Source organism: Heterocephalus glaber, unplaced genomic scaffold (assembly GCF_053883595.1).
Source record: "Heterocephalus glaber isolate CG9 unplaced genomic scaffold, H.glaber_assembly_v1.0 deba00001600, whole genome shotgun sequence".
NCBI classification, from domain to species: Eukaryota; Metazoa; Chordata; class Mammalia; order Rodentia; family Bathyergidae; genus Heterocephalus; species Heterocephalus glaber.
Window position 1 is genome coordinate 44,943,519 of NW_028258372.1, and position 15,651 is coordinate 44,959,169.

The 15,651-nt window shown below is 40.9% G+C and overlaps 1 protein-coding gene and 1 pseudogene across 15 annotated transcripts in view; one reads left to right on the forward strand and one right to left on the reverse strand.

The window, feature by feature from the left end:
* Syt14 (synaptotagmin 14) overlaps positions 1-15,651 on the forward strand; it is a 243,251-nt gene that overhangs the window by 3,531 nt on the left and 224,069 nt on the right. For 4 of the 15 annotated variants that reach the window (XM_087194213.1, XM_004862011.3, XM_004862012.3 and 1 more), the window contains exon 2: positions 10,918-10,965. In XM_087194213.1, coding sequence (XP_087050339.1) covers positions 10,918-10,965 — 48 coding nt within the window. Of the gene's footprint in view, positions 1-10,914; positions 10,966-15,651 lie in introns of those variants that run through there. The other 11 variants (XM_087194202.1, XM_087194206.1, XM_087194204.1 and 8 more) reach the window with 5 other exon arrangements.
* On the reverse strand, positions 5,221-6,850 carry LOC147823203 (eukaryotic translation initiation factor 2 subunit 3, X-linked-like; annotated as a pseudogene).

A 15,651-nucleotide genomic window follows, 5' to 3' on the forward strand; every position in this document is an offset into this window, starting at 1 on the left:
TTAATAGTTATGGTTTCAAGATGCATCCATTTTCCTACAAATGACGCGTTTATCCTTTATGACAGAGTAGTACTCCATTGTGTATAAATACCGTATTTTCTTTATTGATTCATTTGGTGATGGATATACATACAGTTTCAAGATCTAGCTATTATAAATTGTGCTGTTGTATCATGGATATGCATGTATCACTGTAATATGGTGTCTTTAACTCTTTTGGGAGGATATCTAGAAGAGGAATAGCTGGGAATTTTTAGGTTTAATTTTTTGAGGAATCTCCATACTGATTTTACATGAAGTCTGGGACTGTGATGCCCCCTACCTTGCCCTTGCTGCTGAGAATTGCTGTTGCTATTTGAGGTCTCTTTGGATTCCATATGAATTTTAGGATTGCTTTCTCTAGTTCTGTGAGGTATGCTATTGGTATTTTGATTGGGAGTGCATTCAATCTATGTAACAGTTTCGGAAGTATGGCCATTTTGACCATATTGGATCTGCCTATGTGGGAACAGAGGCATCTTTCCATTTTCTGATGTCCTATTTGTTCTCCTTTTTCAGAGTACGGTAGTTTTTATTGTAGAGGTCTTACACTTCCTTGGTTAGGTTAATTCCTAAATATTTCATTTTTCTTGATGCTATTGTCAAAGGTATTCTCTAAATTTCCCTTTCAGTGAGTTTGTGTTGGTGTACAGGAAGGCTACTGATTTTTGAGTGTTGGCTTTGTACCCTGCTACACTACTGAATTTGGTTATTAGTTCTAGGAGTCTTGGTGGAGTTTTTGGGGTCTTCTATGTAGAGGATCCTGTCATCTCCTGTCCATATCCCTTTCATTTCTTCTGTCTAATTGCTCTGTTTTAAGAACTGTATTGAATAGGGGTGGTGACAGCAGATATCCTTATCTTGTTCCTGATTTTAGAGGGAAAACTTTCAGCTTTTTTCCATTTAGTACGGTGTTGGCCCTTGGTTTGTCATAGATGGCTTAGTATCAGTCAGATAATATAACTTCTAATCAGGACTTCAGACAGTTAATATGATGTTACCGCCCTGAGCTAATGGGATTTTACCCAGAAGTGAAGGGTTAGCCCTCTGTTAATACAGACACAATTTGTAGAAGTGATATGGAAACAGTAAACAGTTTGTAGATCTTTGTTGCCATCCTAGTGTCCTGTTTGAAGTCAGGGCTCTGCCTGGCCTGTAAAGATGTCACTGTTAGCCAGCACGTGAGCTCTTCTGGTGTGGGCCTCCGTCAGCCTGACATTGTCGACCATGTCCTGTGCTTAAAGTTTTCTTCTAAAAGAAGTGTTCTTCTCTTTGTCTACCTGACCTAATGTTCTTTGCGTTTCTCTTTTTCACCTTACTGCCGTATTCTACTTCCCTATTGTCATTGTCTACTTCATACATACTGCACACATTAAACAGTTTTGTAGCCACTTGTTTATAAATCTGTTTTCCCAGTCCAACTCTAAATCCTAGAGGATAGTGTCTTATTCATTTTTGTACCGCTTGGATTTTTTCATAGCCCCTGAATACAGTATTCCCTTGGCTCATGCTTCTTGAACCTTGTCATGGAATTCTGTATATTATGTTCATGGATTATATCCATTGCCCAGGTGCATATTGATAGCACAGAATTTTCAAGAGTTCTTTCCAAATAGTAGCTTGATATCTTCACTTGGATGTCCTGAAGCAATCAATCCAAAATGTCTATCTTAGGACATTTAGAATGTCCTAAATTAAGCTGTCATCACAACTACCAAGTCTAGCCTCTAAACTCATCCATGTTGTGCAGATTTGCTAGCCAAGTGGAATTTTAAATCACCGGAGATTTAGGTTAGAAACCCAAGTATCAGCCCTATCTTTTTATTTTTTTTGGTACCAGGGATTGAACTGGGGACCTTGCACTTGAGAGGCAGGCAGGGGAACCACTGAGCTAAATCCCCGGCTCATATCAACCCTATCTTATAACTCACATCCGGCTTAATCTGTGTCTAAAGCTAACTTACGTTTCATGGTGCTTACACTTTAGTTATGCCCTTATTAAGAGACTTACATTAGTTTCCTAAGTACTGCAGTCTTAGCTCCAGGCTTGTTTCCTTTCAATTCACTTTCCAAGGTAGTGCTAATTATATTTGTAAATGTAAACCTGGATTTTTAAAAACTTCAGGATAAAGCCAATTCTTACTGATTTGGCTTGTGCCCTTCCACGTGTAGTCTGTTTTGCTTTCTCTTCTATAAGTCTTCCGTAAGAGAAGACTCTACAACATAATTTGCCGAATGTGGCAGACCAGCCGTCTCCAGTCGAAAGGTTCCTGAATGGGGGAAAGGAGGACTGAGAAAATAAGACAAAGAGAGTCGGGAGGGCTCCCAAGACCGAGCGTCCAAGTTTATTTTCACCTCTCTTTTATACACTCTGTGAGTTAGGTCATTAATTATGACCTTTATCAAAAACACCTGCTTCCTTGTTTACTATTCTTTGGAAATGCCCCGCCCTCACGGGCCTTCTTGTTTCTCGGGGTTACAGAACGTTCATCACGTTCCAGGGCAATCGAATTCGGCAAGGACGCGGTTCCTCATAACATAGTCTCCTTGCTCTATATTATGGAGGGTAAGACTCAACGTGGATCCTCACCGCTCTCCACAGCCGAAATATAAATAGACACTTTTATTGTTAACTTGCCGCATTTACTTTTAGTACTTAACCTTTTGGGTAACATTTTTAAAAATTGTAAAAGAAGTTTAAATAGAATTTCTGAATGTACATATGTTTATATGTACTTTTGTGCATAAATTTTGTTCATAGTGCAGCTTATAGTCTGGAACATAGATCATATGTATATTTTAAAGGTATTATTAGAATTTTGAGATGCCCGTTAAGGCTTAAGACTTCTAAGGCAGATTGGGACTTCGAGAAGCCATTTGAAATACTGGATTTTAAAAACTCAATAGAAGGGTGTTATACGTGTGGTCTTGAGGGCAGTCATCACAGCCCTCTCCTGCTGTCCATGCTACTGTTAGAGATGTTACTGCTCTGTATAGCCTCCCCAGTGCTGGGGTTACAGGCATGTGCCGCGACTTCCAGCTGGAACCTTTGATTTGCCATTTTTGTCAGAAGGAAATAGTGACAACAGAGCAAGATGTTATTAGAAATTTACTTATGAGCTTACTTCTGACAGCCACATATATATTAAGAATGTTTTTATTTTCATATTTTTAGAAGTATATTAGAATTGATATTCTAAGTAGTGTTTGAGTCATCATGAGATAATTGTTAAAGAAATATTGAATATCTTCAGTATTTTGAACTTATAAATGCAATATGAATACTTGTAGTTTAAAAAATTGATCTTAGGTAGTCTAAACAAGGTTTTGTTTTATTCTTAGTTAACTAGAAATTAAATAAAATAGAACTTTTTTTTAGCACAATTCAGAGGTTTATTATGTTATATTAATAAGCTAACTGAAACAAACTGAATGGAAAAGTAGTTCAGTGGTTGGAAAATGGATTTATGAACAATTTACATTTAATTTTGTAAGCTAAAGTTTGTACCTCTGAAGGAAAAATTACTGAATAAATGCACAGGACCTTTTGTAGATCAAATCAGACACTGTTGCTCGTGCTTTGCAAATTGCGAGGTATCTTGAGATGAGCCGCTGTCGTGAACAGAAATCCTTGGTGATTCCGCTGATGCTAGCGGGTGCCCAGGTCTACTCTGCACAGGATGAGAATGTTATAGATAAAATGAGCTCATGAAAGCGTGAAAAGGACGAACAAAAAGCAAAGGAATTCAGATTGGAAAGATAACTCCCAGAGGGGTGCAGGCCTGAAGATTGTTTTCTTTTCGTTTTACAGAAATAATTTTAAAAGGGAACAAGTTAAGAGGTATGAGAAGATTAGCATTTGTTTTGGAATATTTACACAGGAGAGTGTTTAAAATTCAGCAGTAACTGATGCTGTAGAAGAGAAGGAAACTATATAAGAGTCTCCTGTGTTTCTTGATTGTAAACTTAGGTTTTTGTGGAATTTCATACTCTTCTTGTGAGGAGCGCAAGATATTAGTGTGTTCTGCTGTGGGCCGACGGCCGGCCGTCAAGCGTCCCTGACCGCAGTCCTAGACAGCACTGTTTCTCCCTCGCTGAACTTCAGGGGGGCCTCTTTTACCAAGCACCCCTTCCCTGTTGTTGAGGACTGGGTTCAGGGTCCTGGCCGCCAAGGCTGTCTCCCCCGCTCTGGCAGCTGTGACCAGCCCACCAATCAGTATACAAGAGGAAAGCTACTTCTGTCCTGGGGTTTTTATTACTACTTTATCAATGACTACTATTTTTTCTTATTGTGCAGATTAAGTAACAAGCACAGGGTTCACAGAGAGAATTACTAGGCGATGCTGACTTTAGAATTGCAGTCTGGCTCAGGTCAGAAACTGGGATCTTTCCCACAACACTGTATTGTAAAATAGGGACCCAAGTTGGTATTATTCCTTGAATGAATGACTAAATTAGGAACTAACCTAAAATGTGAAGTTAGCGGTCTACATGAGTTAAGTTGTTCTGGGGGAGTTGACAGCATTAAAAGGAAATACTTAGTTCTTCCTTACTATGAGTAGCACTGGTGTCTGCGTGGATGCAGCTATGACAATGAGAGCCAGGTGTTAAAGACTGTGACTACTTTAATGGGTGTGCTTTGGAGAAGAAACTTTAAGTGAGATGAATTTTAACACATTTCTAAAGTAGTCTTTCAGTGTTTGACCACTAAGAAATAAATAGAACCTTAAATAAATAAGTTGTGGTGATTTAGGATAAAGTCAGAACATGATCCATAGAGTGAATTTGGGAAAGGACTCTTGAAGGAACTAACAGGTTTAATTCCATTTTTTAAATCAAGGAAGCTTTATTTCAAGCACGTTCAGTGGGATGTGTCACACAGCCAAAGCTGGCTAGAATAGTTTCATTGAAAGCTACAGTGACATAAATTTGAAAATGCTCATCAATAATGTCCACTGAAATTTAGATTAAATTCGGCAACATGCTAGTGTTTGACATGTATTGGAGGCTCCACTATTTAAATAGTAGACGTAAATTTTCCTAATCAATGAGAATAACCTGAGAAGTTCTTATTAAGGTACTAAGGGATAAAGTTAATTTCCTAGTTTTGCTTTAAAATATATCCTTTAGGTTGTTACGAGACATTCTGGTTTCCTCTGACTGTGATTTAGTTGTGGTTTCTCATTCATCGTCAGTTACTGGCTTGTCGGGCCTCTTCTTATCTGACCCCAGCCAGTTGGACGTAGTGTTTTCAGCTCTTCTGCTCGGGCAGTTTGTTTTCTTCTGCACCTGCACACAGGAATCCCCTGTCTTGGCTGCAGGGGCTCTGCCTCCTATAGGCGGAGCTCCTCTGTCCACCGAGAGCGCTTCTTTCTGGGAGGGCGTGTGTGTTTGCTGCTTTTTGTCTCCTCCTGTGTACACCCCGAGTCTGTCTACGCAGATGGGGAATTTCCAGTTCTGTGAATACCTCAGGCAGTGCTCCAGCCGCACCTGCACTTGCTCATCGTTCTGCCAGCCTGGCACGGTGTTGGCCTGGTTTGTTCCAACTCCAGAGAGACCCTGGGCCAGAATGTTGCAGACCACTGTGTTCTGCAAAAAGTGATGTTTCCCTCCACTGCCTTTGGAAATAACACCAGGTCTGACTTCTATCTCCTGGCCCACCTTTAGTACTCTTTTAAAATCCTGCCGCAGCTGAAATCCCTTTCAGGCGATCAGCTTCATCGCCAGGTTTGTTAACATCAGATCTCGCTGTGTTTATATCCAGATGTCCCTTGAAAACTTCAGATGAAGTGCTCTAGGTGGGGCTTTTGGGAGGTGACTGGATCGTGGGGTGAGGTGCTCATCCGGGGATTGGTCCACCTGTGAGTTTATAGTTAAATGTGTTGTTGGGAGGGGAAGCCTGGTGGGAAGAGGTGGGTCACTAGGGGCGTGGCCTGAAAGGGTCTCCCCGATGCGCGAGCTCTTCCTCCTCTGTGACGCCCCTCTGCCTTGGAGCCAGCTGACTATGGACTGAAACTTCTACAGCCTGTGAGCCAAAATAAACCTTTCTGCCCCTGAGTCTTGGGTGTCTGGTATTGTGTCTCAGCAACGAGAAAGTAATTGAGACAGAACTAATGACAGTAAGTTAGGGTTCTGAGGTACTTTCTTATAGGAACCAGGGTTTTCTTTACAGACAGCTTCACAGTTGTATTTCAGCTGAGCCGAAACTGGAATAGCAGGAGCTCCTCAGCTGCTAACCCTTGTACAGATGCAGGGACTGTTCACACTGTTGTGTAGCCTTACTTTCTTCTACAAAATCAGTTTTATTTTGCAAAATCAAAATATGTTTTGGCTTCGTAATTTCTGTGGCAGGCAGATGTTGAGAAGGGGAGGTGGAGGACAGGATTTGTTACCCATTATCGATAGAAGAGCTGCATCCATCACTGCTGCAGCACTCCACAGTAACCATCCAAGTACCGTGACCAGAACAGTCATCAGGGAGGGGAAGTGTATCGGACTAGCCTGGCGTTCCCTCTGGTCCCGGGCTGTTGTAGGGAACTCTCCAGGTATACTACTTCTGCAAAATCCACAGCTTTCGGACTGCAGCAGCTGGGGTCACTGAATGTCTGAGTCGTGGCATTAGTGTACCCAAGTTAGATGGTCATGTTCCTTTCCGGTTCATCTTGAAACTGACAGTGTGAATCCCAGAGACAGCTTCTTCCTCTCAGGATTTCCCACGAGCAGCATGACCAGTTTTACCCATACGAATTGTGGCTCGTCTGCTGATAACTTTGTGTGAAAGTGGTGTCAACTTGGTAACATCAAAAGGCATAATTGTAACTTTCACTCGCTGTGGGAGACTTGGAAGTCAGAAGTCCCAAACTTCAGGCAAAGTAGTACCAAACAGATGGTATGCAGTCCTTTCCAGATCTTTACTGGGTGCAAAGATTAATATGTTTGACTTGTGCTCCCTTCCAGGCCACCGGGGCGAGGTCTAGAGGAAGACATGGCTGTCCCAGGGTCACCTCACCCTCTTGCCCGAGAGCTTGATTCCATTTTGTATACCCGGATGCATTTTGATAGGATCATAATATCACCATACATCTTCCTCTGTAAACATGGAGATAATGCATATTTTAGAATGATCCCCTCCCTTTAATTCCAGTTGCCAGGCACACTCACAGTCATGTGTTCATTTTTATATTCATACTCGATCACGCATGCACACAATCACAGCACACATATGTGTGTGCCCCCACACATCCGTTTCTTCTTCTCCTTTATGCCAGCTGTAGAGGACCACGCCAGTTTCCATTGTTCTCCTACATGAATTTGCCTGGGAAAAAAGATGCTAACTCAGACTGCGCTTGTCATTTACTGTTTCTCATTTCCATGCTGCTGAGAAGGTTCTTCCATGAGCAGGGCTAAAATTACCTGCAAGTGCAGTTTTTGCAAAATTCACTCTTATTTAAATTGCTTAACAGATCAGAAAACAAGTTTATGATTTTCTTTTTGTCATAAATATAAAGAAAAATCAATTTTGACTTCCTTAACTACATTAATCATAATGTTTGCCTTTTTTTCCTAGGGCCCCTGGGCCATGTTCATATTTAATGTCTCAGTTTGTTTATCTATACTGTAAAATAATGAACTAGACAACTTTATGTCTGAGTTCTAGTCTCTTATGTTACTTATTTGGTTTTTATGAGTACTTTGATAAATCCTACAATTATCCATTAACTCCATAATTTAAGATATAGCAATTATTTGACTAGCTTTTTATTTTTGAGGTTCTTCCACTTAATAGAGATGAATTGAAGGGAGTTAGCATTCATTGTCATTCCAGTTTTTTATTACCATTAAAACCAAGTCTTATAAACTTATGCTTAAAAATATTTAAGATTAGATGTATATAGTAAAACTTAACCATTTTATATTGAATATGTGAGAGAGTCTAGTTTTAATTATAGGCCTTATAAAGCTCAACTGGCTACATGAATAAAATACATAACTGAAACTAAGTTACAAATATTAACTTTTAGAAAATATGACTACAAAGAAGAAATATTACAGATGTTAACTTTTAGAAAATATGTCTTAATGGCTGTAAAGAAGAACTATTTCTGAGTAACGTATGAAAATGGCATAGGCCTCAATATATATTATATTACTGATGCTTCCAATGTCTTGGACATGGGTTCTTCTTGTGGCTTGGTAAATACCCACTCATCTGGCTGGTGCCTCCTGGATGTTGAATGTAGATAGTGTGCAGATGTATTTCATTCTAGCCCTCGGAGAATGATCTGACGTTGCTCCTTGGTAATATTCCAACTAAAACAGCATTTTACTCTGAGGTTTTGCAGAATGATAGTTCTTCTAATTGCGGCTTTGCGTTAGGTGCTTTTCCTTGCAGAGCCTAACTGATAATAAATGATTAGTCTGTATTGCTGATAAGGAAATATGGCATTGTTACAACGAAATTAGACTGTAGCTCTAACCTACTTTAGAGAGCACTGCTGTTTTCTAGTTTTTTAGCTTGCTTTCCAGTTGACCTATTTTTTTTTTATTGGATATCATGGTTTTTATTTCCCATGTGATTGCTGAAAGATACTTCTATTTCTTATAACTGAACTGCTTATAGGCTTTTATAATGAACTAAAATGATTAAATTATTTAATTTTGTATTATGCAAAAGTTAAAGATAATTTATAGCATAATGACAGGGTCATACATGTACAGAACACTACAAAACACATTAAAGTGGTGACCTGATTTTGAGTGAAATAAGTACATGTTTATGTAGTAAGCCCTATTAAAATTACTCTTAACAATAAATGGAATACTCAGTATATCTTAATGGGGTATATGTGTTTGTTTTTTTCCAGTACAGAGGTTTGAACCCAGGGCCTTCACATTGAGCTACATTCCAACCCCATTTTAAGAAATTTCAATTTTAGGACAGTCTTACTAAGTCTCTGAGTTGCTCAGGCTGGGCTAGAAATTGGGATTTTCTTGTCTCAGCCTTCCAGAGTGCTGATAATGTGTTGTTGTGATAGATGTATACATTGTGGGATGATTAAATCAAGCCGGTTAACTCATCTGTCAACTCATCTCCTATTGTGTGTGTGTGTGTGTGTGTGTGTGTATGTATGATGAGAACATTTAAAATCTTTTTTCTGTGTGTGGTACTGGGGATCGAACTCAGGACCTTCTGGTTGTCAGGCAGGTGTGCTGCCACTGAGCCACATCCCTGGCATGAGAACATTTAAAATCTTGATCAGCAGTTTTCAAAAGTACAATATATTGTTATTAATGATAGTCACCATTCTGTGCAGTAGATCTTAAAAATTAATTTCTCTCCAGGTGTGGTAGTGCCTACCTGTAATCCCGGCTCTTGAGAGGCTGAGGCAGGAGGATTGCTGTGAGTTTGAGGCCAGCCTGGGTTACATAGTGAATTCAAGACCAGCCTGAACTACATGGCAAGACCCTGTGTGAAAAACGAAACAAAACAAAGAACCAACTAATGTCTCTTTCTGATTGAGCCACATCTCCCCCTTCCTTTCCCCTGGCTCTGATAGCAACCATCCTGCTCTCTGGGTCTGTGAGTTGACTCTTTAGACTTCACACATAAGTGAGATTGTGTAATGTTTATCTTTGTGTGCCTGGCTTATTTCACTCAGCACAATGTTTTTCATATTCCTTCTTATTGTTAGAAATGTAGTGTCCTTCTTTTAGATTGTATTCTGTGGTATACATACCACCTTTTCTTTACCCATTCCACTCTTTGCCATTATCATGCCAAAGATACATCTACTGCATGACCCAGAGGCATGCATATGGACCAGAAAGAGATACATATAAAAAGGTTTATAGCATAATTATTTATAACAAACCCAAACTCAAGCCAGTCCAAATGTCTGTGAATTGAAGTTCATGTATGTACGAATTATATATAGATGGTGTATGTGCATACATATATTTATACACAGTGGAATTCTATAGAGTAATGAAAAGGAGTGAATCACAACAGTAACCAAGCATGCCCACTCAATGGTTCTATGTATATATGCAGACAGAAGTAAGCTGTCTTGTTAGAACTCAGGGGAGCAGTTGCTTCTGGGAAGTCAGGCAGTGCCTTCTGGGTAGGGAGGTGCACAAGAGGACTCTGGGATGTGGCCTTGCTTTGTAGTAACTCAGGCTCGTGCTTTGTCGAACTTCATAGGTTTGTGCACTTTTCTTTTTCTTTTTTTTTTTTTTGGTACTGGGGATCGAACTCGGGTCCTTGCGCTTGCGCAGCAGGCGGCGAAACCACTGAGCTAAATCCCCAGCCCCTGCACTTTTCTATATTAGTGTTTTCCTGCCCAATGGAGATTTAAAAAAAATGAAACATTAAAAAAGGCTCTTTCCAAAAAGGAAAACCTCATAATAAAAGTAATTTTTGGCTAAATTTGTTCTTACACATTTATAAGACTGGGTGACTGGAGAATCAGGTGGGGTCGGGTCCCCTGTTGTACACTTTATGCTCCAAAGTGTAATGAGGGCTGCTATAGGGTGACTTTTCAGTCCTAATGTGCATGTGTTCGTTGAGGCTCTGACACAAAGGCAGGTCCTCCCTGCAGTGTCTCCTGGATGGTGGAAAGTAGTGATAGCTGTCAGCTCTCAAGAAGCTTTCATGAAACATCTTCATCCCAAAACTTTGTAAAGCTTTAATTTTGGGGTTGTTTAAGAGAATTCTTCAGTATCAGACTATCATACTCACTTAGTTAAGTTTAAGGAGAAGTGCTAGGGAGTTTCTTTTCTGAGATCATTAATAGGTGCTGGTTTAAAATGTTTCTTTGTAACAGCTGAACTCAGGCTGTTTTCTGTGCTTTTAACTCCTGCTGAACTTTTTTTTAACAGGTGGAGAGAGAACGTGTGGCGTCCATGAGCTCATCTGTATTAGAAGAGGTAAGTCAGGGCACTCTGTGTGGATATTCGCTACTGAACACTTTGTAGAGCATCATAAATTTTAGTGAGATGCCAGATAATTTGGATTTATAGGGCATAAAGTTTAATAAGGATATATTTGTTAATGATGCTGTAGCCTCATACCTAAAGTACTGTTGCTTTTCTCATGTGGCTATGCGAGTTGTTACTTTATTTTTGGTTCTTCTGGACCCATAAAGCCTGGTTTCTGGCATATTGGTTCTTAGGCATGGTGAAGAGGCACAGATGGAGGCTTTGGTTTCTGTTCCCTTTCAGACTCTGGAATCTGAGTGCATGCTGCCCTCCCATTGACTTCTGTTTTGTTACTGTACTCCATCAGAGATGTGAGGGGGTGGTTGAAATTCGGAGCGGGAGCATTTCCAAAGACCTCAGCGTCCTAGGACACCGACAGCTGTCTGTGCTTCCTTAGAAGGAGCCGCCTGCCCTCCGGGTGGTTCACCAAGGTGGCCTCAGGAAAGGTAATGCACTTACTGAGTGGGAGGCGAGGATCAGGTGTAAGAATCGAGGGCCTTGGGCTCCGGCGCTCCTCAGAAGCGGTCACAAATCTGTGGCAGGGTCTGAAGAGAGGGATAGACCCGGGCTCAGTGGAAGGAGTCCTCCCAATTTACTGTCCTTGTCTCTCTCCAAACTGCTTTCTTCTTCCCGCGTCTCTCCGGCAAACTCCCCTGCCTCGGGAGCCCCCCTCCCCGCCTGGGCTTCTGAGCTCACCCAGGAGCAGGAGCAGTGTTTGTTTAGCGGGGTATGGCGTCACGCAGGGAAGCGTCAGCCTATTTTCTGTGTCTTTGACAGCTCAGAGAGACCTGAGCTTCTTCAGAGTGCAGGAAATGTTATAATGCATTGTAGGTGAATTTATGTGACTGTAATTGACATGGTCACTGGGATTTATCTGTGTCAGTGCTCACTTAAAAACAATCTTCTGCCCTTAGTACCATGTAGCTTGTCTGTACCTTTCCTCCAGTACCACAAAGGAGGAAATTGAAGTCAGCTCTTCCCTCAGTTTGTGCTTCTTAGCTAAAATGGAGTGGGGAGAGGGATCAGGTTGATACATTGCTTTCTCTGTGTCAACACTATTTGTCTTGTACTGTGATATTTTAATCCAGAATTACCAAAAACTCTTAAATAATTTTATTGTTATTATATTGTCCTGCTAAAACCTTATTTGATAGGACAGCAAATATGCTGCAGATCAGTGGGAACAGAGGCTGTGAAAGCTGTGGTCACGTAGAGAATCGAGACAGGAGCAGAGACAGCAGGAGGAAGGAAGCTGAAGGGAGCCTAGGGTGGTCTGTGGCAGCAGTGGGACAGAGAGCCACAGTGGCGAGGTGGGGCTCGATGCCCGTGGTGATCGAATGTGCTTCTTCCCGTGGCTCTTCTTTCCATTTCCATTGTCTCCATTCCTTCTGGGAGTTCTCAATATGCCCTCCCTGGGTGTTTCTACCTTAGTCTAGCTTGCTGTCTTCCATTTTTCTGTGTAATTTAAATTCTGTGATTAATTTTTAAAAGCTATATATTCGCATTGTACCCGTGTTATGGAAAAGTATCTGAATCTCCATATCTCTATTTCCACAGCATTTAATAAGGTATCCTGTTCTGGTGGGTGTTTATAAGGCTTTGAGTATTTCCACAATTAAGGCTGAGGGCTACAGCTTTTGCATTTTAATCCAGACTTTCCTAGAGTCAATCACCTGAAGGTGATATAAAGTAATTGTAATTAGCATCAGTAATGCTGAAAAAATGACATTGATAACATTGCACCTGTTTTCTTTTTACCCACTTGGCTGCTGCTTCTCTGTCTCCTCTGCTGGCCTCTTGCCTCTGTCACACCTGTAAATATGGAATGGACCTGAGTTTGGTCTCAGCTCACTTCATCTTTCTAATCTTTTGCTCCAAGTTGGTTTTGCCTAGTTTTGCTGTTTTAAACTCCCCCGGGATTTATAATCCAGCTATGGGCTGTCTTTGAGCTCTCGCTCTTGCTTGATATCCTGTCTGATGTTCACTAGGTGATGCTTCAGTTGTCTGAAGTGTGGGTCTTGGTTTTCCTGTTGCGAGGCTCTCCCTTCCTGTCTTCCCTGCCTTGCTAATGGGACTGTCTACCCAGGCGCCTCAGTCCTAACTGAAGACTCTTCATGTCTTCTTATTTTCTCATCTCCCGAATCAACCCACGCGTCCTGTTTGTGTTACCTGTAAAATACATTTTGAAGCCATTTGTTTTCCCCATCCTGCTGCTGTCATTGTGGCTGGGGCCCCTATTTTCTTTTGCTCAGACTACTGTAATAGTTTCCTAACTGGTTTCCGTACTCCTACACTCATCTTCTTATTATAGTAAGTATTAGTAACTCTAAAAACTGTAAATCAGGCCATTTTGCTTTGCTAGTTGGAATTCTTCTGTGGAGCCCCACTAAGCCTGGAATAAAATCAAAGTACTTAAAAAAAAATCAGAGTACCTCACTGTGACCTACAGCCTTACATGATAGCATCAACTCAGAGTCCAAAATGTCACCTAAATGTCATCAGCACAGAAGTCTGTTGTCTAAATCTTTAATCCATTTCAGTCAGACTCATCCTGGGTCAGCATTCCTTTGCATTTCTGGATCTGAAGCTAGAAATCAAGCTTTGTGCTCTCCCAGTACAGTGGGGGGCCAGGCATAGAGCAGCAGTTCCAGTACTGCCAATGAGAAACTGAGAACATGGAAGGAAAAGAGGTGTCAGTGGTCTCCAGCAAGTTTAAAATTCAACCGGGCAAAATTTGTTAGGTTTCCAGACCTGGGAATAGTATTCTGTGGGGTTTGGCTCTGAGACTCTTCCCACATGGTGTAAAACTCTGCCTCTGGAGTTGGACTGTTATGATGGCCACTAGCAGAGGTGACAGACAGCAGATGATAGAGGAAAACGGAGAAAAGGAAGCCCTTGGGTACTGTTGTTAGGAATGTAAACTGGCACAGCCATTGTGGAAAACAGTACACAGTGTCCTCAGAAAATTACAGATAGAAGTAACACATGACTTAGTAATTTCTCCATGGGTGTATGTCCAAAGGAAGTAAAGTCAGTGTATGGAGGAGGTGCCTGCAGTCCCATGTTCTTTACAGCATCATTCAGTCACCAAGATATGGGCTCAACAGAAAAAAGTATGGTATATATATGCATAGTGGAATCCTATTCATCCTTTGAGAAGTAGGAGATCCTGGGTGTGATAGGGCAGGCCTATAATCCCAGCTACTTGGGAGGCTGAGGCAGGAGGATTCCAAGTGTGAAGCTAACCTGGGCAACTTTGTGAAACTCTGTCTCAAAAAACAATTACAATAAAAAGAGCTAGAGGTGTAGCTCAATGGTAGAACACTTGTGCCTAGCATGTGTGAACCCTGGCTTCAATTCCCAGTAGCATGAAAAAATTAGAAAAGGAAGTGATCCTGTCACTGGCAACAACATGGACCAATCTGGAGGAAATTTAAGGTGAAATAAATCAGGCAAAGAAAGATAAATACTATATGCTGTCACATATATGTGAAATATAAACAAAAAAATTGAACACATGGAGATATAAAGTAGAATGTTAGTTACTGGGAAGGGGTTGGGAAGATATTGGGCAAAGGATACAAAATTTCAGTTAATAGGAATAGGGCCAGGGATTTAGCTCAGTGGTTCTGCCATCTGCCTCAAAAGCAGAAGGTCCCGAGTTCGATCCCTGGTATCAAAATAAATAAATAAATAAATAAATCCAAGATGTCTATAGTTAATAATAATGTAGTATATTCTTTTTTTTTTGGTAACCGAGGATCAAACTCAGGACCTTTGATTGCAAGGCAGGCGGCGGAACCACTGAGCTAAATCCCCGGCAATGTAGTATATTCTTGAAAATAACAGGGTAGATTTTGAATGATCTCATCACAAGGCTGTGAGGTAATACATATATTAATTGCTTTGATGCAGCCATTCTGCAACATACACATGTTTCAAAACATGCTGCACTTTCCATACAATTTAAACAAACACACAAAGGTTCAAAGGAAAGTTAGGGTCCACAATGCTTAATGACTCCTGCCACATTTTATTTTATTACTAAATATGTGCCAGGTACTGTTTTTTTTGTTGTTGTTGTTACCAGGGATTGAACTTGGATCCTAAGGCTTGTGAGGCAGGCGATGAAACCACTGAGCTCAATCCCCAGCCCCCAGGTACTGTTTGTTAAGGGTGCTGTGCCTACAGCACACAACAAGGGCCCTATCATGGAGTTTACCTGGCAGAGGAGGGAGACCCTGGTAATAAATAGAGAAGTAGAGAGTATACTGTATGGAGAAGTGCTGAGAAATGTGGAGAAAAGTCAGTCAGGGGAAGCAAACAGGGTTTGTAACCTAACCTCTTCAGCAGTTTAAAGTAGAGTGGCCAGGGGAGGTCTTACTGGGAAGATGACGATTGGATAATGATTTCATTGTTACAGGTATTAATAATGTGCTTTTCCAGAGTGTGATACTGGAACCTTTCCCTCCCTCTTCATGGAGGGAAAAGTGATATTGCTTTGTTAAAGGGCGATTATTACAAAGCTATTAGAAATTGCAAAACTCCTTACCTTATGTATGTACTGTTTTGCATTTCTACCAGATATCGGTTCACTCACAGCCATGTCAGAATGTCTTAATCTTTTGTTGTTGT